Source organism: Sturnus vulgaris, chromosome 24, assembly GCF_052056855.1.
Source record: "Sturnus vulgaris isolate bStuVul1 chromosome 24, bStuVul1.hap1, whole genome shotgun sequence".
Taxonomy (NCBI): domain Eukaryota; kingdom Metazoa; phylum Chordata; class Aves; order Passeriformes; family Sturnidae; genus Sturnus; species Sturnus vulgaris.
Window position 1 is genome coordinate 5,518,426 of NC_142266.1, and position 25,324 is coordinate 5,543,749.

Sequence of the window (25,324 nt, forward strand, 5' to 3'; positions counted from 1 at the left end):
GCTCCCGCGAGGTGCCCGCTGAGGTAATTAAGGGTAATTAAAGCAAGTGGGAACGAAAACACAGCGAAACTTCTCTCGTTCCCGATGATTGTTCACCTCGAGCTGTTCTTTGTTTGGGGCCACCCAGCAGCGATGAACCTGGGCCGGGAGCGCTTGGGGGGGGGTCTGTGTGTCCTGTGAGTGGGGGGCAAGGCCCCAAAACTGGCCCCACATCCCATCCCAACCCCACAGCAGAGCAGGGATGAAGGGCAGCCTCATCCTCTCCAGCTCGCAGGATCCTCAATTCATCTGCAAAACATTTTGGAGGGGTTACAACCGAGGCACCCTTCCCGTGCCTCAGTTTCCCTCACTTCCCAAGGTATCCCTCTGGTTGTCCCCAGCGCAGTGGCACAAAGCGACCCCGATATCCCCAGGGGTGGCAGCAGCTTGGAAAACTCCGCTCCGCGCAGCTCCCGCTTCCCGTTGCTGTTCCAGCGTGCACGGGATCGGCATTTCCAGAGGGAAGAAGAATCTGGATCCCGCCTCCCCAGAACTCTCGCTTGGAGCGGCGCCGAGCGGGGGGATGGAAAGCAGGATCCTGGAGCCCCTGCCCACCATCCCAGCATGGAAAAAAAGCAGAGGCACGCTGTGCTTCCAAGAAACTGCCGCGCCGCCTGCCAAAAAACACGAGCCGGAGCAGAGCCCGACAATTTTCGGGCTGGAGATAATTTTGCCTCCCAGCCCGAAGAGTCACCGCGGCGGTTTTGTTACCCTGAGGCTCCTCACTTCTCCCACCGAGCTCAGCACCCCCAAAAAGTTCCCCAAATCCAGGGAATGAGGGTTGGGATGACGCCGTCCGGGACCGCGTTGGCTCAGAGGCAGCTGCCGGCCTGGCCAAAGCGCAGGAGGGAATTCCTGCGGCGAGGATTTCAGCGGCTCAGCATTAATTTCTGCACAATTTCCACCCCCCGCCCCTCCCCGCCTAATTCCACTCAGGAAGGAAAGCGCCTGCAGGAATTCTTTCCAGCTTCGTCGGGCCGTTTGTATGCGCGGTGCTAGAGCAGCACTTTTGCCTCTTTTGGGTGAAATTTCTTTCCCAATTCTTCGGGCGAAGCTCTCCCGTCCCCCCCCCCGCGGCCGCGCAGCCTCAGAGCCGCTTCTCCATCATTTCCTCCCCCCTAAACCGCACATTTTTGGCACGGGGAGGGTGGGGGGGGACACAGCCTGGGAGCTGCAGATGGAAAATGACTCCGGAACTCTGGGATCTGCTCTGAGCCACCCTGTACCCCCCATCCCGCGAGATTCGGGGCTGTCCCTTGTCCCCTTTTGCTGGGACACACCACGAGCCTGTGCCTCTCTCCCGGGCTCCGTTCCCTCGCCCCATCTGGCGTCTCCATGAGTAATAAAAGCTGCTAATTGCCAACAGATGCCCCAGGAAACCCTGACGCTGCCTCTCGCGGCTGTGTTTGGCTGGGAAGGAGAGGAGGGGAGCTGGAGCAGGCCCCGGATCCCCCAGAGCAGGGGGCGGGGGGATCCCAGTGCGTGGCAGAAACCAGAGCCGGAGGATGTGGCTGCCTTTACCAGCAGAATTAGGGACACCCCAAGGAGGGGATGGTGCCCCTGACCCACACCCTCCATGGGGCTGGGAGCCACGGGTGAGCCCCTGGCAGTGCCAGGACCTGTCACCCACGGTCCTGACCCCTCGCATGGGCAGCCAAAATCCTCGTGCCCGTTCCAGCCCCCTCCCCGGGCAGCTGGATCCCCCTTAGGAGGTGGCAGTGGAATAATTTGGCTCCTCCCCCCCCCCCTTCACTCCCATCACCACATTGGAACCCCCAAATGGCTTCTTCCTGCACCCCAAACCCGAACTGGGCGCTGCTGGGATGAACTGGGAGGTCACATTGGTACTGCCATCCCCTGGGGGCTGGGGACAGGCTCCCCCACCCCAAGGGTCACATCCTGTCCCCGTGTCCCAGCACAGGCACTGTGGGGCTAGGAGCAGCATCTCCTGTCCTGTCCCGTGGTCCAAACTGGGCAGTGACCACCAACCCGAACTGGGCAGTGGCCACCAATCCAAACTGGGCAGTGTCCTTTGCTCTTTCCAGGCCTGTCCTGTCCAAGGGAAGCCCTCGGGAAGCTCGGGGGGCTTTTCCCAGAGGGAAGGAGCAGCCGTGAGCGGGATCTGCTCCCAGCATGGCACAGCCATGGCACTCACAGCACGAGGTTTTGGTGCCGTGATCACTCACAGCAGGAGGTTTTGGTGCCGTGATCCACACCACGGATCAAAATCTCTCATCCCAGATGTGCTGAGAGCCGCCAAGCTGAGATGTCCTCTCCTCCAGCACCTCTGTCGCGACACAGCTCCTGCTCCGGGCATTCCCACCCGCAGCTGCTGCTCCTGCTGCCCCAGCTCCGGATTCCAGGATGCTCCGGCAGTGCCGGGCAGCCCACCTGGAGCTGGGTGGCCTCTGAACTTCCTAATTTCCTCACAGATTAATTAATATATAATTACTGCTCCCGGCTGCGGTGATCAGATGCTCATTTGCAGAGCGTGGCTGCAGGATCAGCCCTGCTCGGGGGGGATTTTTTTGGGTAGACAGAGCCGGGGGGGGGTCCCCACTGGGTGACAGCCACCCCCAGGCGAAGCACGAGGCGGCGGCCGCGGCCCCACGGCACCACAGAGAGTGAAATTTTATTTCCAACAACGACAGCACCTGCCCCGTGGGGTGGGGACGGTGGGGAGGGCTGGGAGGGGGCGGCCGCGGGGGTCCCGGGGTTTTTGGGGGGGAGAGGGCGGGGGAAAGTCCCGGGGGGCGGCCGCTCGCGTGCACACGGTGCACGGCGTGAAGAAACATCCCGGTAGAAAAGAACAAAGGTTTGAGGGCCTCGACGGCCGGTCCTGCCCCGGGGAGGGTGCAGGCGTGAGCGTGGGTGAGCGTTTTGGGGAGGGGGGGATGGCGCGGGTCCCCTCCACACCCGCGCCCGGGGGGGTGGCAGGAGGAGGAACCGCATGAGGACGATGGGAGGCGGCTCTGCCGGGGGGTAAAACGGCTCCGGCCAGGCAGGGACCCCCTCCCCACCTCACCCCGGCTGCCCCGGAGCACGGAGCAAACCCAGCGCGGCGGCTCCGGGGGCCGCGCACGGGGCGGAGGCGGCGGCGATGGGCGCGGGGCTCACACCTCCGTCTGGAAGTCGCCATCGGCCGCGTCCAGGCCCGCACAGGGGCTGTCCCAGTCTGCCCGGCACAGCTCCAGCCGGTCCCGCTGGGCGCTGGGCAGCGAGCCCAGTGTCATCGCCTTGAATGTGCTCCATGGCTTGGGCGGCGCGGCCGGAGCCTTCGGCCGCTGCTCCTCGGGGACATCCTGCGGGGTGAGGGGCAGCTGTGACCTGGCTCTGTCCCACAGCCACCTCCAGCCCTTCCAGGATGGGATGGCACAACCCCCAGGAGGATCTCAAGGAACTTACGTTGCCCGTGCTTTTGTCCCCGCCGCCCGACGAGACGCTCCACCGCTTTTCTCGCTGCGGAAAAACCCCAGCGCTCAGCCCCGGCGCGCCCCTGGGTGTCCCCAATCTCGCCAGGGTGTCCCCAGCCTCCCCGAGGTGTCCCCAGTCTCCTCGGGGTGCCACAGTCCATGCAGGAGGAGGTAAAGGGTTCAGAGCAGGGCAGGATGGGACCTCCAGGACCTCACCTTGGAGGAGCCGGTGGACGGAGCCCGGTACCGGTCCAGCGTGTGGAATTTCTGGTTGAGCTCGTGGTAGAGCTCGGAGTGGCGTTTCCGTGTGTGCATCACCTTCTGCGGGGGCAGAGCAGAGCCTGTGGCCACCGGCGCTGCCCGCTGTCCCTCGGCATTGTCACTGTCCCTGTCCCTGTCCCCGTCCCTGCCTTCCTGGGCCATCCCGGACGAGCAGCAGAGCCCACTCCACGCTCGTCATCGGTGTTTTAATCCAGAGCCAATGTTTGTTACTGCCTGGTCTAAACCCCTCAGAGCTGCCGGAGGGGTAAAGGGAGTGGGGACAAACTGGATCAGTCCCCCACGATGGCACCGGTGTCACCTCCATGGCAGGACTTACCTCGAAGTCCAGGTCAGAGTACCGCAACCTCTTCCTCTGGCAGGGGGACAGGCAGGAGCAGGGGGAGGAGACGGAGAAGAAAAGGGAAAAGTCTTTGCAGGTCCGGGATGAGGGCGAATCAGGCTTTAGGGGCTCATGCCAGCCCCAATCCATGCCCAGCTGGGGGACACGGAGCTCATCCCCCCAAAGGAGGGATGGCCAAGGGGGATGGCACGGGGGGGGAGGAATCCATGCAACCCTACACGTGCACGCGTGTCCTGGCACACACCTCCCACCCCCACACACAGCACCAGCCCCCCGCTCACCTCCAGGGACCCCACTTTCATGGCAGAGCCGGGCACGGTGCGGGGCATGGTGCGGCTGCGCTCCGACAGCTCCGAGGCCAGGATCTGCCTCACCGTGGGATGCTGCTTGAACTGGAGGCCGTAGGGAGCCTTCACCGTGGCGTAGGGCTGGTTCAGGTTCACATTGACGTGATCCACGGCCACAAAACCGGGATAGGCATCCCCTTCTGCCGCCGGGCGCCCCGTCCCGCCGGGCACCGCCTCCTCTGCACCGGCACCGAGCGTGCCCTCGTCCCGGGGGAAGGGCTTGAGGCTGCCGGTGCGGCGGGGCAGCATCATGTAATCGCTCTCGCGGGGGGGCTCGGGGGCCCGGATCCAGCCGTATTCCAGCGGCCTCAGGCTGCTCTCCGTGCACAGGTAAACGGGACCCGGCGCCTCCAAGCTGAGCTGCTGCGCCGGAGGCTCGCCCAGCTCCGTCAGACCCGCCACAACGTTGGGCGTCATTTTGGGCACCTGCACCAGGATGCTGGTCGGGGGGATGTTCCCTGGCAGGCTGGAGAAGCCCAGGCCGCCCTCCGAGGTCGTGTTGAGCTTGGGGTCTTCGTCCCCGTCCAGGGAGATGCGGGACAAGGTGCCCGTGATGGTGGCGGGGTTGCAGGTGTTCACCTCTTTGAACAGCACTGTGGGCAGGGAGGGGGGGTCAGAGCCAGCCCTGAGGGTGGGGGGCACAGAGGGGACCCCCCGGTTGGTGCTGCCTGTCCCTCGCAGGTGTGGCACGGTGACAACAGAGGAGAACTCACCTGTCTGACACGCCAGGTCAACGTCCTTTTCAAAATCTGTCTATAAAAATCCAGAAAGAGGGGAGAGAGCGAGAAGAGAGAGGAGAGAAAGAGAAGGAGAGAGACGGGGAAATGAAGCAGCATGGCCGGCACGGGCAGCGGGCGGGGTCTCCAGGGGGGGACCCACTCACCAGGATCTGCACCTGCCCGTTCTTGCAGGAGTCGGGCGAGTTTTCATTCTCCTCGCTCCTGCACCCCCCCATCTGACACTTGACCACGTCCTGGACCTGCGGGGACAGAGCCGGTCACGGCCCCGCGGCCAGGGCTGGTCCCCGGCGCCCCTCCGGCGCCTCCCCACCTCTCGGCGCAGGAAGCCGTGCACGGTGATGATGACGAAGCCCTGGACGGAGTTGAAGACGGCGAAAAGGACCTGGAAGAGGATGGAGCGCCGGTCGGTCATGGCGAGCACGGCCGACATCCAGGTCAGCGCCAGCAGAGGCAGGACCACGCAGGAGCTCCACAGCGATGCCCTGGCGCAGGGAGAGAGGGGCCGGGGTGAGCCCGTGGGGTGTGGGGGTGCCCCGGGATAGCCCCCCCCCAACCAGCACCGCCCCCCGCCCCCTGCAGCAGCCCCCCCGAGCCTCGCCCCGCGCCCCACAAGCATGGCCGGGGCTGTGTCACCCAGCTGTCCCCTCTTCCTCGGTGTCCCCAAGCCAGTGCTGGCTGGGAATTGAGGGTTGAGGGGGCACCTGTAGGCTTCAGTCCCCCCCCCACAAGGTGTGTCCCTGTCCCCACACAGCCACAGGGTGCTGGGGAGGGGGACGCGGGGCCACCACCACCAGAACAGCAGAGAGCGGATTTTGGTTTTTTTCCTCTTTTTTTTTCTATTTTTTAGCAGTGAATTTTGGGGCTGCCTCTGTTGTGACTAAACCTCCGTGAGCGAGGATTTCGGCAGCCTCACACGCCGGGAAGAGAATCCCGGGGACACCCCCGAGCCCCCCCAAAGGCCAGAAGAGCCCCCCCAACCCCAGCAATGAGGTGACCTGCCATGGGAAGCCATGCCATGCAGACGTGATGGGACACCCCGCCCCGAGCACACAGCATCACCCTTCCATCCTTCCTTCCTTCCTTCCCCTCGGGGACCCCCAACCCGACCCCAAACCCCCTCGAGGAGACACCCAGAGCCCCCCCCCCCCCCCCGGGCTGTGCTCGGGGCGGGGGGCGCGGGGGTCTCGGGACGGGCACTAACATGGCACTGCTGGCGGTGGCGGAGGTCATGGCCGCGCTGGACACCACGCCGCACTTGGTGCATTTCAGCAGCAGGCTGCCGCACGGGGGGGGCTCGGAGCTACGAGCCCACCGCCCCCCCGGCGCCCCCGCGGCCAGGACCGGGCCAGGACGGGGGGGGAGGAGGAGGGGAAATTGGGGGGGGGGGGAAGGGGGGGATGCAGGCACAGGGGAAAGGGGTGAGGGGGAGCAAGGCAGGACGGCGGGGAGGGGATGGACAGATGGATGGACAGATGGGTGGACGGACACAGGCAAAAAGCAAATGGGAGGAGGAGAAGAAAGAGAGAGAAAGAGAGAGAGAGAAAGCGCCGGGTTAGTCGGGGGCGGCAGCTGTTAATGGCGACGGGGGGGGTGGCCAAGCGGCAGGGGAGGGGGCGGGCACGGAGTGGGGGGGGGGGGGGGGGATGCGGCCTTCGGACCCCCCTTCCCCGAGGGAAGGAGCGGGGGGGTGGCTGCCCCCCCCAAATTCTGCCCCTCCAGCGACCCCCCCCCCAACAAAATGGGGGAGCGCTCACCCCCGGGCTTGGCCCCCCCGCTGATGCGGTGAAATCTGCGCCACCCTCATCGCGCTGCCGGGACACCCCCCCATGCCCAGACCCCCGGGCAGGGGGCGGGGGGCGGGGGGCAGCCCCAGGGACCCCCCCCCAACCGCGGGGCGCAGGGCACTTACCCAGCTCGCTGCTTTTTGGACTTATCTGAAATGCCGTCGCGGGACATGAGCTTGTTGAAGACGATGATGCCCACCAGCATGTTCACCTGCGGGACGGGGTGGGCTCAAGGCTGGCACGGACCCCCCTGCCCGCGGCAGCAGCTGCCACCAGCCCCCCTCGGGTGAGTTTTGGGGGACAGCTCACCAGCACGATGACAGCAGCGGGTCCCACGAAGGCGTAGAGCAAACCGCCCTCCAGAGAGAGCCAGCAGCTGCAGGGGACCGTGGGTGACACGTCAGGGGACAGCCCTGTCGCCATCCCCTGCTCCCGACCAGCCCGCAGCAGCCCCCGTGTCCCCTGTCCCCTGTCCCCACGTACTAGCTCGCTGTCCCGTAGCCTTTGGTCCGCGTGAAGCCAACGGAGACGGCGACCACGAGGGCTGGCAACCCTGCAGAGGGGACACGAGGCTGGAGGAGCTGGAGGAAGGTGACATTGTCCCCCTTCCCGTGCCAGCCCCAAGGGTGGGGACAGCCATGGGGGTCCTCTGTGACAGCTCCCCGTGACCTGAGGGTGTCCCATCCGAGACACCTGGGTCTGCTTTCCTGCACCGTGCCTCAGTTTCCCCTCTGATGAGCCTGGGGGGTAACAGGGACGGGCCAGGGGTGCCCCCCACCCACCCACGCTGGGATCTTACCCCATCCCAAGCACAGGAAGCGCTTCCTGACCAGGCGTGTCCGGATCCGGCCGATCACCGCCAGGTACGACTGCCAGGCCTCGGTCAGCACCCAGCAGAAGGACGAGAGGAAGAAGAAGTGGAGGAAGGCGGCGGTCATGGTGCACACGCCCTGCAGGGTTGGGACACGGCGACATCAGAGGGACACGTGCCTGGCACCGCAGTGGTTAAACCCCCACGCCCACGGCGAGGTTTGTGTCAAAGGCACCGGCGAGCGGGGGATTTAATCCCGGGATCGAGTTAATCCAAATCCAATCTGCTGCTGGGAGCCAGCAGGGGACGAGGCGAGTGGCCTGGGACCCCACCGAGGGTGGTGGCAGGGTGGTGGCACCCACCTTGCTGAGCATCTGGGACTGGCCCACGAGGATGAGGATGTTGGAAGCCAGGATGGAGACACAGAAGTTGAGCAGGATGATGGAGCGCTCTGACTTGATGAACCTGCGGCAGGAGCGGCGTGGGGCCGGGGGCCACTGTCCCTGTCCCTTGTCCTTGTCCCTGTGCCTGTCCCTGCCCTTTTTCCTTGTCCCTGTCCCTGTTCCTGCCCCTTTTCCCTGTCCCTGTCCCTTTTCCCCCTCCCTGTCCCTTTTCCTTGTTCCCTGTCCCTTGCTGTCCTGGGCCAGCACAGGCATTTTCTCCCACTCAGATTTTCCATTCCCATTTACCCCAACGCTGCCGAGCCTTCCCCAGTGCCGTGTCCCCCTTTGTCACCTCCTCCCCACACGGCCCCAGGTGCCCCCCAGGTGCCCTCCAGGTGTTCCCAGGTGCCCAAGTGCCCTCGGGTCACCTCCAGAAGGCCGCGTAGATCACCAGCAGGGTCAGCAGGGCCATGCAGGACACGGCACAGCCGATCATCAGTGGCACCGACGGTGTCCCCGAGGGGTCCATGGCCTGGGGGGACACCGGGAGGGGACTGGCTGAGCCCAACCCCCCCCCCACTGCTCCCTGCCAGCCCCCTGCCCCCTCCACCCCCTCACTGGGGACCCCCGGGTGCCACAGGGGGGTCGGTGACAGTGGTGGCACCTTCTTGGGGACCCCATGCCAGCATGGGGAAAGCAGTTGGGCGGGGGGGGCAGGGCTGCCCCCTCCCCTCCTGGCACGCAGGACTGGGCTCTGGGGACCTTGGCAGCCCCTGCCCACACAGACCCACCCTGCTGGGGGTTCTGGGGGTGCTGGGGAGTTCTGGGGGGTACTGGGGAGATTCTAAGGATGCTGAGGGGTGCTGGGGGAGTGCTGGGTGTTGCTGGGGGTGTTGGGTGGTTCTGGAAGGTGCTGGGGGGGTGTTGGGGGAGTTCTGGGGGGGGTTGGAGGTTCTGGGGGTGCTGGGACCCTTCCCCTGGCCGGTGCTGGACGCCCCCACCCTCCAGTGCCCACCCCGTCCGTGCCCATCCCTCGGGACCCCCCTCCCCGCTCAGCCCGGGGGTCACCCCATACCCACACCCCGTGTCCCCAGCCCGCTCGTGGCTGTCCCCAGCCTGTCCCCTACCAGGTCTTTGGGCAGCTGGGCGAGGACGGCGAAGGTGGCGAGCTGGCGGCACTGGCATTTGGTGTGCGCCGGGAGGGTCTCCAGGGTTTGGCAGCTCTCCGTGTCCCAGTTTCCCAAGCCAGCATCCCTGATTAATGGGCAGAGAGCGAGGGAGAGCAATTTGAAATGATCAAACACGCGCAGCTCCTCGCGCCTCTCCGCTGTTAACCCCTTCCTGGCCCTGCCCAGGGTAGGGGGCACTGCCAGGGGACCAGCCCCGAGCTCGGGGAGGAGGGGGTGAAGCTGTCCCTGCTCCGGGATGATCCTGCTGGGAGGGGAAAGGCTGCGGGTTTAGTCATCCCATACAGGTTTGGGGGTTTGGCGGGGGAGGAAACACCGCGGAGAGGGGCGGGGGCAGTGCCAGGACAGGCGGGGACAGCCCCAACAGCTCCCTGGCACCGGTGTCCCCTCCCAGGGGGTGATGATTCCCTCTCTCCATGGGGATCCCTCATTTTGGGGACCCCTCTGCTATAGGGACCCCTCTGTCATGGGGAAAAGGATCCTTTCTAACCCCTGCCGGAAAGGATCTCCCCACCATGGGAACCTCTCATTTTATGGGGACCCCTCCTTTTATGGGGACCCTTCCCGTTAAAGGGATTCCTCCACCATGGGACCCCTCCTTTTATGGCGACCCCTCCTTTTATGGGGACCCACCTCCTTTGGGGACCCTTCCCCTTAAAGGGATTTCTCCATCATGGGAACCCCTCCTTTCATGGGGACTCCTTCTACCCTTGGGGACCCTTCTGTAATGGGGATCCTTTTGTCATGGGGGCCTCTCCTGTTAGAAGGATCTGTCCGCCATGGGAACCCCTCCTTTCATGGGGACCCCTCCATTTATGGGGATCCTTCCCATTGAAGGGACGTCTCCACCATGGGGACCCCTCCTGCCATGGGGACACCCCCGGTGAGGCATCAGAGAGCGGGGAATCCCTGCCATGCCCAGGGAGAGCCGCCACAACTCCCAGCACGCCAGGAAAACCGGGAAACTGTGTCTGTGGGACAGCTGGGGACAGTCCCCGGTGCCGGCCTGAGACCCGCTCATCACAGCCAGCTCCTCCCCTCCAGTTTGGGGGATGAACTGGAACCAGTGACCCCGAATTGCGGCGCACCCGCGGCTACCTGGGCAGGGGGGCTGGCAGTGCCCTCGCCCAGCCCGCAGCGCTGCCCGCCCCCCTTCCTGCCCTACTTTCCCTCATTCCTGCCAGCACTAACAAATCACATCTGGCAGCCTGGCGCGGGCAGCCCCGCGGCTCCGGGGCCTCATCGATCCCGCGGGAGCTCAAATCACCCGTGCCGGTGGGGCTGGGGTAAGGGAAGGGATGGTCCCGGCTGCTCGTTCCTGGACCTCATCCCAGCTCTCCCATCCCTCATCCCAGCTCTCCCATCCCTGTTCCCATCCCTGCTGCCATCCTTGCTCCGCTGTCACTGCTTCCCATCTCTATTCCCATCCCTGCTCTCCCATCCTTGTTCCCTTCCCTGTTCCCATCCCTGCTCTCATCTCTGTTCCCCTATCCCTGCTCCAATCCCTGCTCCCATCCCTTCTCCCAGCCTTCTTTCCATCCCGGTTCCCATCCCTGCTCCCCATTCCTGTTCTCCCATCTCTTCTCCCACCCCTACTCCCACCCCTGCCCCAATCAATCCCTGTTCCCATCCCTGTTCCCTCATCCCTATTCCCATTCCTCTTCTCATCCCTGCTCCAATCCCCCTTCTCATCCCTATTCCCTGTCCCTGCTCCCATCCCAGTTCCCCCTTTCCTGTTCCCATCCCCGTTCCCTCCAGCAGCCCCTCCAGCACTGCCAGCCCCGCCCTGTCACCACAATGTTCCCGTGTCCCCGTATCCCTGTGCCCCCATGTCCCCTCGTCCCCGTGTCCCTCCGTCCCCGTGTCCCCGTGTCCCCTCACTCACGTCCTCGCGTAGTCCCAGGTGACACACTGCGGGTGGGACGTGCCCTGCGGACACGGGGACAGGTTGGTGATGTGGGGACATTCACGGTGACATGGGAGAGGGACGCTCACACTGGTGACATGGGAAGGGACACATTGGTGACATGAGAAGGGGGACATTCATCGTGATGTGGGAAGGGACATTCACAGTGACATGGGAGAAGGACACACACTGGTGGCATGAGAAGGGACATTCCCGATGCCAGGGGAGGGGACACACACACTGGTGACATTGGAAGGGACATTCCCGATGCCAGGGGAGGGGACACTCACGTTGATGATGTGGGACAGCTCCACCAGCACGAGCGGCTCCGCGGGCCGGGTGGGCGGGCGCACTGTCACCGTCAGCACCTTGGAGGTGACAGCCAGGGGGCTCCTGCGGGAAGGGACACGGGCTGTGACAGGCCGGGGGACAGCAGGGGACACCGCGGGCGGTGCCACTCACCTGGGCGGGGGCAGGATGAGCCCCAGCGTGCGGTACAGCACCGCCCCGATGACGAAGTGCGACGACTCCTCGGCTTCTGCGGGGAGAGCCACGGGCTCGGTGACACGCGGGAGGGGACAAATGGGGCGGCCAGATGTGCGCCCAGATGTGTCACCTGGACACGCCCCGGGGTGCCGCTCACGTGTGTGTGTGAATGGGAGCCAGGTGCGAGCCCACATCTGCACCAGATGTGCACGCCCGTGCGCGCAGGCATGCGACGCCTCCAGATGTGCACACCCCCGGGCACTCCCAGATGTGCAGGCTCACACACGAGCTCACACACGTGTGCACATCCAGGTGTGCACTCACACATGCACACCTGTGCACAGTTCAGGCTCACACATGCTCGTTCACACCCGCCCACTCCCAGATGTGCAGCAGCACCTCCAGATGTGCAGCCCCGCACACCCAGGTGCTCCAGGGACACTCGCACAGGCACACGCACCCCTCCAGATGTGCTCCCCGCCAGCTGTGCGCACAGCTGGGCGCTGCTGCTCACCGGCCGAGGCGAGGCTCAGCACCTCCCTGGGGATGAAGAGTTTGTCCTCGGAGCTGCGGGCCCAGTCCTTCATCCCCCGCCGCCCCTTCATGGGGAAGTTGATGTCGCTGGACACGGCGCTCACGGGCTCCCGCTGGATGCTGGTCACTGTCAGGGGACACTGGTGTCACCTCCCGCTCCTGTGTTGTCCCCTCATGTGTCCACCCCGCTCCGCAGCTCACCCAGGTTGTCAGTGACGATGAGGGAGCTCTGGAAAGCCTTCAGCGCGTTCCCCACCAGGTGGATGAAATCCTCCACCACCTTCATCAGGTGCACGGAGCCGGGAGAGACCTGCGGGAGGTGGAACCACCACGGGGGACGTGTCACCTCGCTGGGGACACCACATTGGTGGGGACATCCCCGACTGCCACCACCCACGTGCTCCACTCACCTGCTGCGCATCCTCCCACTTGTCGCGGTTCTCCGCGTCCACCATGTAGCTCACCACCTGGAAGAAGCGCTGCGGGGACGGGGCTCAGCGGGGCTGGGGACAGACCGAGCGACCGCCACCTCCCCCGGGTGGCTGTCCCCCCTGGGCGCTACCTGCACGTCCTCGGAGGACGGGATGTAGGTGGCCCTCTTGAAGGTGTCGGTGACATTGCGCAGGATGTCCACGGAGAAGAGCAGGTCCCCGCTGTAGTAAGTCTTGCGGGCCATGAGCTCCAGCAGGCTCCGCACCACCTGGGACATGCCCTCCCCTGCCAGCACCCGCTGGCCCTTGGCCAGGTGTTCCCGCAGCTGGCACAGGGGTGGGGACAGCGGTGTCACTCTGTGCTGAGTGTCCCTTATTGTCCCCAAAGCCCCGGGGGGGGGACAGGGCAGAGTTAATTGTGGTAATTAAGGCAGCGGCGGGATGTGAGGGTGGAGGGAGTCCAGAGGGGTTTGGGGACATGCAGGGTGGTCTGGGGACAACCAGGGTGATCTGGGGACATTTACAGGGGTTTGGGGACATCCAGGGTGATCTGGGGACATTCACAGAGGTTTGGGGACATATATGGGGTCTGGGGGCATTCATACAGGTTTGGGGATAGCCAGGGTGGTCTGGGGCCATTCACAAGAGTTTGGGGACATGCAGAATGGTCTGGGGACATTCACAGGGGTTTGGGGACATCCAGGGTGGTCCAGGGGCATCCTCCTCATCCTAACTGCTTTTTCCCAATCACAACTCAAACACTCCAGCTCTGGGACATTACCCCAAGCCCACAGAGGTCTGTGGGTGGTCACGGAGGTCTGGGGGCATCCATGGGGGTCAGGGGGCATCGTCCTCATCCCAAAACCCTTTTCCCAAACACACAGGAACACAACTCCAACCAGAACCCCCCTCCAGCTGTAGGATGGGATCCCTATTCCCACCCCACAGGGGATTCCATGGGGATCTGAAGGAACCCTCCCATCCCAAAAACCATTTCCCATGGACGGGATCCCCTTTCCCAGCCCACCCAGCGAGCCCTGCCTCAGTTTCCCCATGGCAGAGAGGTGAGGTGGCTCTTGGGGTGCCAGGGATGGGACAGAGCCCCGGGGACAGGGACAGGGGACAGGAGGGGCCGTGCCAGAGCGGGCACCTACTGAGAGATGCAAGTATCTGTACTCGTGGGACACGCAGCGGGCAAAGCTGGGCACACCCCAATAGGCGACCCCATGGGGACTCAGCAGGCACCGGCGGCTGGCAGTCCCTGTGACAGAGATTGGGGATTGGGGCTGGCACTGCAATCCCTTCCTGGCGTGCTGATGCCACCCACAGCCCCCTGTGCAGCTCCAGGGCGAGGGGATTTAGGGGTGTTTGACCCCAATGTGACCCACCACCCCCTGCCCTGCTCCAGGTGGATTGACCCCAATGTCGCTCTCTGCTCCTGGGGGATTTAGGGTGGCTCGATCCCAATGTCACCCTCTGCCCCTGGGGATTTGGGGTGGCTCGATCCCAATGTCACCCTCTGCCCCTGGGGATTTGGGGTGTTTGACCTCAATACCACCCTCTGCCCCTGGGGATTTGGGGTGGCTCGATCCCAATGCCACCCACCCTACTCATCTCCAGGTCAGAGGGGTTTGGGCCACTTGTCCCCCTCATGCCACCCACTGCCCCCGGGGTTTTGGGGTGGCTCGACCCTGATACCACCCCCCACCCCCTGGGGACACCTGGAGTCACCTGTGGCGTTGGGGGGACATTTGTTGTAGATGATCTCCCCGGCAGCCGTTTTCTTCCAGGTCATCAGCATCACGTACTCGTCCTTGCACATCTCGTGGTAAGCTGGGAGGGGGAGGAGGAAAGGAGGGATCAGCAGTGCCCAGATGTGGGGTGAGGGGCTCTGGGGTGAGGGGTACCCCTTACCTGGGCACTTCTTCTCGTTGCAGGTCTTCACCTCCTCGCCGCTGCCCTCGCAGGGGTAGCCCTGCATGCCCGTGCCCTCGCACATGCGGAAGCGCCGCTGCCAGCCGGTGTCGCAGGTCTTGGAGCAGAGGCTCCAGTGGTTCCAAGGACCCCACTTGCTGTCTGCTGTGGGGATGGGGACACTGTGGGACACTGTGGACAGTGACACCCGCGGGGATGGAGACAGGGCACCACCGGCGCCTCCCGCCCCCCCCGTGCGCTGTGAGCCGAAATCCCGCGGGGTGTGAAATCCATGGATCGGTGATCGAAATCTCCTTTAGAGCAGACTGGCATCCTGGTGCAGATGCCACTCGTTCCCTGCCACCATCCATGGGCACCATGGCACAGCCACCACCTCCCTCACGATGCCGTGACCTCTCCCACAGAACGAGGAGCGGCACCAAGGACGGGATGAACAGGACAGGATGGAAGGACAGGATGAGGACCCCGCGGTCCATCCTGTGCCCGGTGTCCCCCACGCTCAGCCCCGTGTGCACACGTGAGGTGTCCCCCATGCTTTTACACCCAAAGCACGGCGAGACCCGCAGCCACCTGGCACCGACGGGTCCCCAACGCCACCCAACACGATGACAGTGCCAACCCTCCAGCTGAGCCGTGCCCGGCGATCCCTGGCATCACCCTCAAGCTCCTTCTCCCTCACAGCAGAAGGGGCTGCCAGCACCGCGGGTGTCACCACGGTGACACCGCTGGTTGCGCTGCGTGCCGTGGCCGTTCCCCCTCTCCCCCAAAACCCCCAAAGCGCGCGGGGCCTTACTGGGACACGTGGGGTTGGAGCAGTCCCGGGCGTCGGCGTGGGCACCGCGGCACTCGGCCCAGCCGTGGGCCGAGACGCTGCACTTGCGCGTCCGCTGCTGGGTGCCGTTGGCACAGGTGACGGAGCAGCGGCTCCAGGCGCCCCACTCCAGCCACTGCCCTTCCACTGCGGGGACAAGGAGAGCGGAGTCAGCTCCCACTGCACTGCGGCCGCTCGGCCGCGCTGCCCCCGGCTCGCCCTGACCCGCGCCGGGCTCGCCGGGCAACGGGTCCAAACTATGGATGTGCCAGCTGGTTCTGGGTGGGACTGGGTTGTCGCTGGGACTGGCCCCCACGGTGGCTGTGACATGAGGGACATGATCAGAGTGGGGACCTGAGTGTTGCTCGCACCAGACTTGGTATTTCTGGTATTCTTGGCACTGCTTTTCAACCAAATCCAGCATCTCCGGCACCACTTCCAACCAAATCCAGCATCCCTGGTGTCACTTCTGTCCAAATCCAGAATCCTTGGCCTCAGTCCTGCTGAATCCAGCATCCCTGACATCACTTCCAACCAAATCCAACATCCCTGGTGTCAGTTCTGTCCAAATCCAACATCCCTGGCATCACTTCCAACTAAACCCAGAATCCCTAATATCACTTCTGGCCAAATCCAGCATCTCTGACATCACTTCTAACCAAATCCAGAATCCCTGTACCACTTCTGGCCAAATCCAGAATCCTTGGCCTCAGTCCTGCTGAATCCAACATCCCTGACATCACTTCCAACCAAATCCATCATCCCTGGTGTCACTTCCAACCAAACCAAACCAAACCAAACATCCTTGACATCACTTCCAACCAAACCCAGAGTCCCTAATATCACTTCTGGCCAAATCCAGCATCCCTGGCATCATTCCCTGCCAAGCTCAAGGCTCCAGCAGCCTCTCCACAGGACTGCCATGGCCAAAGCTGTGCCGTGGGTGCCACGTCCCTGTCAGAGCTGCTGCAGGAGCAGCTCCCACGCTGCCCCCTGCTCTGAACTCCCTGCCAGCTGCCCCATGTCACACGTGGGGTCCCCATGGCGACACCGTCCCTGCCTGTCACCGCAGAAACCCCACAGCCAGCACCACGGCCACTCCTGGTGCACAGGAAGAAGGGACAGATGTGGCACTGCCACCTGTGCGCAGACAGACCCTGCAGCCGACTCCTTTGTCACCTCCCTGTACCCCCCAGTGCCACCCCGGTGCCACACACAGCAGACGGGGAGGGAAGGAGCCACCTCCTCTGTGGTCCCCAGGCTGGACCCCTGCCCACGCTGGGGTCTGGAGACCCCGGCACGACCGAAGGCACCGATTTTGGATTTCCAGCAAGGACGGGATGGTGCACTCAGTGTCACACCGGGTGTCCCAGCTCCCCATGGCGGTGCCACCCATCCATGGCAGCACCGCGAGCGCGGCCCTGGCGCTCGGCTGGCGCCGTCTCCTGTCATTCCCGGCGGGAAGAAGGAGCGTGGAGGGGAGGGAGGTACTGACCGGGGCAGATCGCGATATTGCAGGGCTTGGCCTGCAGCTCGGGGCCCTCGCAGGCCTTCCCTCCGCGCCGCGAGGCCACGCAGAGCCGAGTCCTGGTCCTGGCCCCTCGCCCGCAGGTCACCGAGCACAGGCTCCACGGGGACCACTCCTCCCACGCGCCGGGAACTGCAACACAGCACAGCCCAGGGGCTCCAGCCTCCTCCTCCTCCTCCTCTTCCTCCTGGCACCGAGGGGTCCTGCCATGGCAGACCCCTCGTGCCCTGCCCAGGGCTCAGCCGGGCACAGTTCCCAGCTCCGCCTGCCCTTTCATTGTCCCAAATCCCTGAGCTGGCAGCGGTGTCGCTGCCGCCCCCCTGCCTCCCTTTTTGGGGTCCCGGCACTGGCGGCGCACGTCCCCCCAAAGTCACACGCGGGTCACCCCAGTCTGTGTCAGCGCACCGAGCACGGTCTGAGCCTCACAGCCACGGGAGCTCAGCGCTCCCAGGAAAAGATCAAGGGCCGTCCTAAAGGATGCTCCGCCTCGAGCTCCGATGTCCTCGGGGTGCCAGGACACGGCTGCACCCCCCGGTAGGGAGAGGGGTGGACACTGCGTGTCCCAGAGGTGAAAATCCCTTGAAACAGCCCAGGTTGGGACAGGGCAGTGTGGCTGCCACCCTGAGGTCCCTCCGATTCCCACACGAGACGCACGGACAGCACCACGGACAGACAGGCGACCCTCGGCGTCCCGCCTGTCACCCACCTGTCACCCGCCTGTCACCTGCCTGCCACCTGCCTCGAGGCACCGAGCAGAACCGCTGGGAATGCCAGGCTCCAAATGCCCCAGGCTCCAGCACAAAACCTCGAGGACATCCAGGAAGAGCCCAGAGCTTGCCAGGAGAGGATGGCAAGAAGCTCCCGAGGCAAATCCCCGGGGCAGCCCCGCTGGCAGGGCACAGGGTGCGGGGCGCCCATTCCAGACACCTCCCTCGTGTCTTCCCAAGAGGATGGAGGGATGCCAACAGCACTCGGAGCATCCCGGCGCAGGGTGGGCACCAGAACCATGCCAAGCCACCCTTCTCATCCACCACAGCACCCCGGGGACGCCACAGGGACACGCCAGCAACGCATTCTGTGTGTCCCCACCCGCCTGCGGGGAGCCGGCAGAGCAGCCCCGCCGTGTCGCCGGTGTCCCCCGTGTCGCCGGTGTCCCCCGTACCTGGGCAGGTGGCGGTGTTGTTGCAGGTGCGGGTCTCTCGGAGCAGCCCGCTGCACAGAGTCCCGTACGGAGAGGAGACGCAGGAGCGCGTCCGCACCTGGGAGCCCTGGCCGCACGTCAGGGAGCACACGCTCCACTGCGACCACTCCTCCGCCGCGGGGTCCCCTGAGGGAGACAGCGAGCCTGAGAGCCCGCGGGGGACAGGGGACACGCCAAGGGGGCAGGGAGGTGGGCGGTGGCACCGGTGAGAGAAGGGGTGAGGATGGAGTGTGGGTGACACGGGTGGCATTGAGGGTGGCACCAGGTAGAGCTGGAGAAGGGATTGGGGCACGGGATTGCAGCTGGGGTGAAGGGCAGGATCCATCCCGGGAGGTGCTGGCAATGCAGGCAGGGCGGGCAGGGTGGGCAGGGTGGGAAGGATGAGTAGGGTGGGCAGTGGGAAGCACAGGAATCATGGGCAGGGTGAGCACGGTGGGCAGCGGGCAGCATGGACAGGGTGGGAAGGGTGGGCAGTGGTGAGGGTGAGCAGGATGAGCAGGGTGGGCAGGATGAGCAGGGTGGGCAGGGTGGGCAGTGGACAGTGGGCAGCATAGACAGGGTGATCAGCACGGACAATGGGCAGCGGGCAGTGGGCAGTGGACAGTGGCAGTGGGCAGCACGGGCAGGGTGGACAGGGTGGGTAGGGTGGGCAGTGGGCAGCACGGGCAGGATGAGCAGGGTGGGCAGTGGGCAGCACGGGCAGTGTGGGTAGGGTGGGCAGCGGGCAGCACGCACGGGGTGATCAGCACAGCCAGCCCTGCACAGCTCCCTGTCCCCACCCCGTCACACGGTGACATTTCCAACAAGCCGCTCTTATTAAGGTTGATGATGTCTCTGAGGCTCTTGGACAGCCCAGCAGCAGAGCCCATCCGTTTCAATTAAACTGGGATAAATGGGGGAGGGCTCCAAAGGGGAACGTTCGTCCTGGAGACAGGCAGAACGCGAGCTCCGTGTCACCCGCGGCGGTGACAACGTGCTGGGGTTGCTCTGTGTCACACAGGGTCACCGCTGGGGTCACCCGGGAGCTCTCAGTGGGGCAGAACCCCCGTGAGCGGCCGAGCGTGGCCGGGAATTGTGGAATTCTGCACGCCAGGCACACGGAGCAGAGCCGGGGCTCATCCATCTCCCACTCGCCTCCAAGCCCTCTGCCCATAAATCAGGGAGGCTGGGGAGGGGGGGAGCAGCAAGCTCAAATTACCCAGATGGATTTGCCAAATAAATACATTTGAACGAAACAATTAATAGATTTTTTTTCCTTTTTTTTTTTTCTGCTTTACAACCCTCGGAGGAAAGTGCAGAGGAAAAAATATATAAATGGAGCAAATTAAGCCAGTGCGTGGGCAGGAAGCTAAAGGGAGTCACTCTATCTCTGTCACCCCTGAGCCCGGTGTCACCAATGTCCCCCTGGCTGTTCCTGGTACCTGTCTGGGCCATGTAGACCCCGGGTTCATCCGCTGACCGCGGCCACTGGGTCTTCACCTTCTGGTTCTCCTCGACCGCATTGCCTGGGAGAGAGAAATGCTCGAATGAGAGAGGGCAGGGGACAGGGATGGGGCAGGGATGGGGACAAGGATGGGGCAGAGATGGGGACAGGGATGGGGACAGGCCAGCGCAGGACATTTCAGGGGGATACAGGATGCTGAGCACCCTGGCACCCCTGAGAGCAAGACCTGAATGAGCATCACTGAGCGCACTCCCAGCCCCCCAAACCTGTGTCACAGCTACCCCAAAAGTGCCACAGGGGTGGCAGTCGGACCCCAGCTGGGGATGCCACGTCCCTGTCCCAGGCAGGGTGCCCATGTCCCCACCGTGCCAGGCTGAGGTGCTCCCCCGTCCCCACTTTTCAGCTCGCTGCAGTGAGGTGGCACGAATTTATGGCTCGGCTCACCAAAAATAACAAGTGATCCATCAAGAGCACTTGGCGTGAAATTAACTGGCATGTGCGGGGCTCGGCGGGGGACGCGGCTACAGGAGCGGGGGGACACCTCCCCCGGCCTCCCCCACACCTCCCCCGGGCCACCAGAGGGACTCTTGTCCCCGAATCTGTGCCCTGGAGTTCCCGTGGATTCACCCCTGCTGGATGTGACGTGGGGGACAGCGATGCCACCCCCCCCCCCGCCCCCAGGCATGTCACCCCCAAAAATGCCGTGGTCACTGCACTGCTGTGACGGCCAGGAGAGCAGCCAGGGGGGGCACAGGAGCCTTGTTGAGCTGCCAGCCAAACACAGCCATGTCCCCAAGGGGTGCAGGGGAGGTGGCATGGGGGACACCTGGCACTGGCTGGGTGCTTCGGGCACATGGTGGCTCCCACTGGGACATGGAGTGGGGACAGCCAGCCCCAGGCAGGGAGCACAGCCTGCTCTGGCACTGATTGTGCTGTCAAAAAGCCCCGAATTTGCCGAGTTTTGCCTTAATTCGGGGTAACCCAACCCGCTGGCACCCTCAGGATCCTGTCCTTGGACATCCCACTCTGGAATGTGTGACATTCCACTCCATGGAATTCCCAGTGGCATGGGAGACACAGGGGGGACCCAGGGACACTGAGGGGATGCCCAGGGGGGTTTGTGGGGCCTGAATTCCCCACAGAGCCATCCCCCCTCCCCGAGAGCAGCAGAATTACACACGGCACAGCAGGGGCCCGGGGAAAACCATAAATCCCGAGGATATATGAGGGCGTTCTCCCTGGCTGTGTTCGACAGAGACACCAAATTCAATTTCCTTCAGAGAGCACTAAATCCTCGGCTGTCACTGCCGGGAGGCTGCAGCCAACCCCAGCACCGCACCCCACCCTGCCCGAGGGTCCCCCAGCACCCACAGCTGCGGGGTGCAAGGATAGGAGGTGATTTTGGGGACATCAGGGTTGTTTCTTTGGGGACCTCGAGGTGAATCCCAAGGCCGGTGGTGTCCTTGTCCCAGCAGCACCTCGCTGGGGGTTGGTTTCTGAGCAGGGATGGGTTTGGGGTGAGGAAAATCCAAAACTGGAACTGCTTGGCCTCGACGCAGCAGGGTCACCCAGACACCATCAAAAAAGAAGGGAGGGTCACCCTTTTGGGGGGTCTTTAGAGCATCTAAATCAAAACTTTAAACCCACCCCCTTCCCTGCGCCCGGGCGGGAACAAAGGCAGATGGAAGGGGCTGGAGCGGGCGGGCGAGCGTGCCAGGCTGTGCCCGCCGTGCTCCGGGTGACATCGCTGTCCCCAGGGACCACCAGCGGGGCTCGGGGAGGGGGGGGGGGGGTCCCTGGATGGTCTCCAGCTGCCCCCAGGGACACAGCAGCGCTGCCGGGATGCGGGCACGGCTGCCGGGGGGTTCATTCCGCGCGGAGCGAGGCGGTTTTGGAGGCGGCGGGGGCGATGCCAGCGCGGCCGTGCCCTGGCACCGCTGCCAGGCTAGGCTCCCCCGAGCTGGAGAACGCAGACGGTGACGCTGCAGGGCTCCAGGTCCCCGCTGCGCCGCCGGCTGGGGGTGATGGTGACCCCTCGTCGTGTCACCCGCCAGCTGGGGGTGACTGGGTGGCCCAGATGTTAAAAATCTCCTCGGCCCGGCTCGCGGCTGATCCTGGAGCAGCGGGGTCGAACACACTCAAAGTCACCCCACGAAACTCCAACCCATCCACGCTTTCCACCCACGTGCCTCCAGGCTGGATGCTCCTGGGGGAGCCTCCCCAGGGCGGGGATGACGCGGGCGAGGGGGACCCGGGGGTCACGGCCGTGGGGACGCTCTGGGAAGGTGCCAGCCCCACGTCGCTGCGGCGGAGGAGCCGCTGAGATCAGCGCTGGGCGCTCGCCAAGCCTCGGCTCACAGGCGCCATTCAGCCCCCCGGCCCTGCGTGCCACCATCGCCCTGAAAGGCGACCATTCTCCACCCCGGGGGGCCGGGGGGAGGCCAGGTGGGAGCTCGGGACCCCCCGCCCCCCCGGCTGCATGAAGGGCGCTCTGTGCTGTGGCCCCGCGGCTCGGCGCGGTGACACCCGGGGGGGGACGGTGGCAGCGGTGTGACACGAGGGGTGGCCGAGGCAGAGCGTCACCCCCGCGGCTCCGGCACCGCAATAACACTGAAACACTGAACCCCCGGGCGCTCCAGCCTTTAATTGAATGTCAAATGTAATTTGGAGAAGGAGCCGGAGTTTGCGCTGCAGCCGTCGCAGCCGGAGAGGCGGAATGTGGCACTGAGCGCTGCCAGCTCTGCAGGGACCCTCCCGGCCAGCGCCCTGTGCCAGGCTTGGTGGAAATAACCCCACTGAGCCAACCCTGGGGATCTGCTGGGTCCCCTGGAGGAGCATCCTGCTTCTCCATCCCATCCTGAGAACCCTGGAGCAGCATCCTGCTTCTCCATCCTGTTTTGCATTCCCCTTCTCCATTCCATCCTCATCCCCGTTCTCCATCTCGTCCTGCATCCCACTTTTCCCATCCCATCCTGGATGCCCTGGAGCAGCATCCCCCTTCTCTGTCCTGTCCTGGATGCTGTTTTTCCATCCCATCCTGAATCTCTCTTCTCCATCCCATCCTGCATCCCGCTTTTCCATCCCATCCTGGATCCCCTGGAGGAGCATCCCGCTTCTCCATCCCATCCTTCATTCTGCATTTCCATCCCATCCTGGATCCCATTTCTCCATCCCATCCTGCATCCCCCTTCTCCATCCCATTCTGGATCACCCTTTTCCTTCCCATCTCGGATCCTGCTTCTCTATCCCATCCTGGATCCCATTTTCCCCCAGACAGCTCCCAGCCACCACAGGTGCCACCCCTGGGGCACAGGGTCAGCCAGGCTGGCACCTGACCCTGGCGCTGAGCTGTTAATCACCCACAGGCAGTGGCGCTTAGAGGGGAAAAAAAACCCAAAAACGGGGGGAAAAAAAACATAAAATAAAATCAGCTCAAGCAGCTCCCCTCGGGATGAGGCGATTTAGAGCCCTGCAGCTGTAACGGACCGGGGATTTAGTGGGGGATCTGCCCGTAATGACATTTAGCTCCTGAAATAAAAGCTAAAGCCCAATGAAATTATCTCTACACCCCCGGGCCGGCCCCCGCCACCTAATCTGCCGGATAAAGACCCCGCGCAGCCCAGTCGGGGATTGCTCCTGCCCGCGCATCGCCCTGAGCCTGCTGAAGGCAACATCTGGCCAGATGTGTGCCAAAATCCCCGTATCACCTCGGCGGGCTTGGCACAGGCAGGGGCGGGCAGCACCAGGGCGAGGCGGATCCCGGTGCCGGCTGCTTTATCCTGAGCCGTTCCTACAATCCCGGAACGAGCAAACGGCCTCATTCCGCCTGGTTAATAGCCCGGCCGCCGTGTCGTGACATCCTGCCTGGAATAACAAGAGCCCGGGCTGCAGCAGTCAAGGGTAATTTGCCACGGGAAAGGGTCATTTTACCTGCAAATTGTTTTCCACGTCTCCACCAAGGCAGAGCGAGTTGGCTCCCGCTTCTGCCCCGTGCCAGGGAGGAGCCAGGCCAGGGAGCCACGTGGGATGTGCCAGAGCTGCCCTGGCATCAGCCCTGGCTGCTCTGGGGTCACCGTGGCGTTCCCAGGAATGGCTGAGCCATCCAGGCTGCAGCTCCACGGGTTTTAACTTTGTTCCGTGCTCGGTGTTCCATTGGAAACTCCCAGCAATAAGGAGCATGCTCATGCAGGATTCATGCATCACATGGATTTCCTGCTCCATGCCCAGCGCCCAGTTGGCACCATCCCGGCCCACGAGTGGGCTCAGAGAAAATTCATGCATTCCATGGATTCCCTGCTCCATGTCCAGTTGGCACTTCCAGCCCCAGGATCCATCTATTCCATGCACTCCCTGCTCTATGTCCAGTGCCCCATTGGCGCTTCCAGCCCCGGGATCCATCCGTTAAATGATTCCCTGCTCTGTGCCCAGTTCCTAGTTGGCACTTCCAGCCTCAGGATCCATCCCATGGATTCCCTGCTCCGTGCCCGGTGCCCCATGGGCACCACCCTACCCTGGGATCCATCCACTGCACAATTCCCAGCTCCACGCACAATCCCCACCACCCCCATCCCCCATTCCCCATTCCACGCCCACCAGCAGCACCCAGGCACCCCCTGCCCTGCACAGGGGGGTCCCCACTCACCGTGTGGCACCTCGGGCAGGTCGAGCTCGTTGGCATTCGCAGAATGCAGCTCGGTGGGGCAGCAGTCGGGGGCGGGGGGCTCCGGGGTGGGCACGGGCTGAGCCGGGGGCCGGGTTCCGTTTCGCCGCGGTACCGGAGGGGTCTCAGCCTGGCAGCTGCAGCCGGCGTGGGTGAAACCGCAGCGGCGAGCACCGGGAGCCTGCAGGCACTCCTCGAGCCAGCGGCACAGCACGCTGCAGGTGAACTGGCTGGAGTTGTTGTTGTTGATGAGCAGCACCTCCACGAAGCGAAATTCCAGCGCTTGCGGCTCCAACAGCCGCGGAGCCGCCTCGGGCTCGGCCGCCAGGCACAGCTGCACGAAGTTCTTGTCGAAATGCAGGAAGGTGAAAGGTCCCGCCCCCTCGCACAGCTCCAGCTCGGCTTCCTCGTCCTCCTCCTCCTCCTGCTGCTGCTGCTCCGGGTGCTGGCGAGTGGGAGCGGGGCTGGCCTCGCCCCGGGGGTCGCAGGTGTAGTTGGCCAGGTAGTGGTCGAGTGGCAGCACCATGGGCGAGAAGTGGGTGCAGACCTGCTCCTCGCGGTTGAAGCGGAGGTAGAGCGAGTACTTGGTGGGGTCGGGGTTCTCCAGGGTCCAGGAGCAGCCCGAGGAGATGGTGGGGAACAGGTCCTTGAGGGAGAAGGAGCCGTAGAGGACGCCGGAGGCCAGGGCGGAGCAGGCGCTGGGAGCCGGGTCGAAGCCCCGCGTGAGCCACAGGACAGACGATATCACAGCCAGTAAGAGGGGACCAGCAGCGGTCATCCTATGGCATTTGCCCTGCGGACAGACAGATGGACACGTGGATAGAGGTTTACCCGGAGGTTTGGTCGCTGTGGGGCTGAGCTGGGGGTCTGCAGCCTGCCCTGAGCCCGCCTGGTGTGGGAGCAGCGTCCCGGTTACCCCATGTCCCCTCCCGGTTCATGTCCCCGCCTGCTCCGTGCCACCCCGCAGGGTCACAGGACACTCCTCGCTGTGCCAATGAGTCCCCAGGTTGGGGACAGTGCAGCACAGAGCGAGGACTTCACCCCAAAACCACCAGAGCAGAG

The 25,324-nt window shown here is 64.2% G+C and overlaps 1 protein-coding gene across 6 annotated transcripts in view; it reads right to left on the bottom strand.

Moving 5' to 3' along the window:
- Positions 1-2,714: 2,714 nt before the first annotated feature.
- The window catches only part of ADGRB2 (adhesion G protein-coupled receptor B2), a 28,911-nt gene continuing 6,301 nt past the window's right edge, over positions 2,715-25,324 (bottom strand). The window contains exons 2-31 of one of the 6 annotated variants that reach the window (XM_088178410.1): positions 24,245-25,055; positions 19,580-19,663; positions 18,120-18,284; positions 15,412-15,576; positions 14,598-14,762; positions 14,415-14,516; positions 13,838-13,944; positions 12,815-13,009; positions 12,663-12,731; positions 12,454-12,562; positions 12,233-12,379; positions 11,695-11,770; positions 11,523-11,625; positions 11,212-11,255; positions 9,267-9,393; positions 8,568-8,671; positions 8,119-8,221; positions 7,745-7,895; positions 7,429-7,498; positions 7,255-7,321; positions 7,071-7,156; positions 6,363-6,461; positions 5,472-5,643; positions 5,305-5,400; positions 5,135-5,174; positions 4,356-5,014; positions 4,051-4,086; positions 3,669-3,773; positions 3,445-3,498; positions 2,715-3,341 (exon numbers count right to left, since the gene is read on the bottom strand). In XM_088178410.1, the coding sequence (XP_088034536.1) occupies positions 3,153-3,341; positions 3,445-3,498; positions 3,669-3,773; positions 4,051-4,086; positions 4,356-5,014; positions 5,135-5,174; positions 5,305-5,400; positions 5,472-5,643; positions 6,363-6,461; positions 7,071-7,156; positions 7,255-7,321; positions 7,429-7,498; positions 7,745-7,895; positions 8,119-8,221; positions 8,568-8,671; positions 9,267-9,393; positions 11,212-11,255; positions 11,523-11,625; positions 11,695-11,770; positions 12,233-12,379; positions 12,454-12,562; positions 12,663-12,731; positions 12,815-13,009; positions 13,838-13,944; positions 14,415-14,516; positions 14,598-14,762; positions 15,412-15,576; positions 18,120-18,284; positions 19,580-19,663; positions 24,245-25,040 (4,485 nt within the window). In that variant the 5' untranslated portion in view covers positions 25,041-25,055 and the 3' untranslated portion in view covers positions 2,715-3,152. Of the gene's footprint in view, positions 3,342-3,444; positions 3,499-3,668; positions 3,774-4,050; positions 4,087-4,355; positions 5,015-5,134; positions 5,175-5,304; positions 5,401-5,471; positions 5,644-6,362; positions 6,462-7,070; positions 7,157-7,254; positions 7,322-7,428; positions 7,499-7,744; positions 7,896-8,118; positions 8,222-8,567; positions 8,672-9,266; positions 9,394-11,211; positions 11,256-11,522; positions 11,626-11,694; positions 11,771-12,232; positions 12,380-12,453; positions 12,563-12,662; positions 12,732-12,814; positions 13,010-13,837; positions 13,945-14,414; positions 14,517-14,597; positions 14,763-15,411; positions 15,577-18,119; positions 18,285-19,579; positions 19,664-24,244; positions 25,056-25,324 lie in introns of those variants that run through there. The other 5 variants (XM_088178412.1, XM_088178415.1, XM_088178414.1 and 2 more) reach the window with 5 other exon arrangements.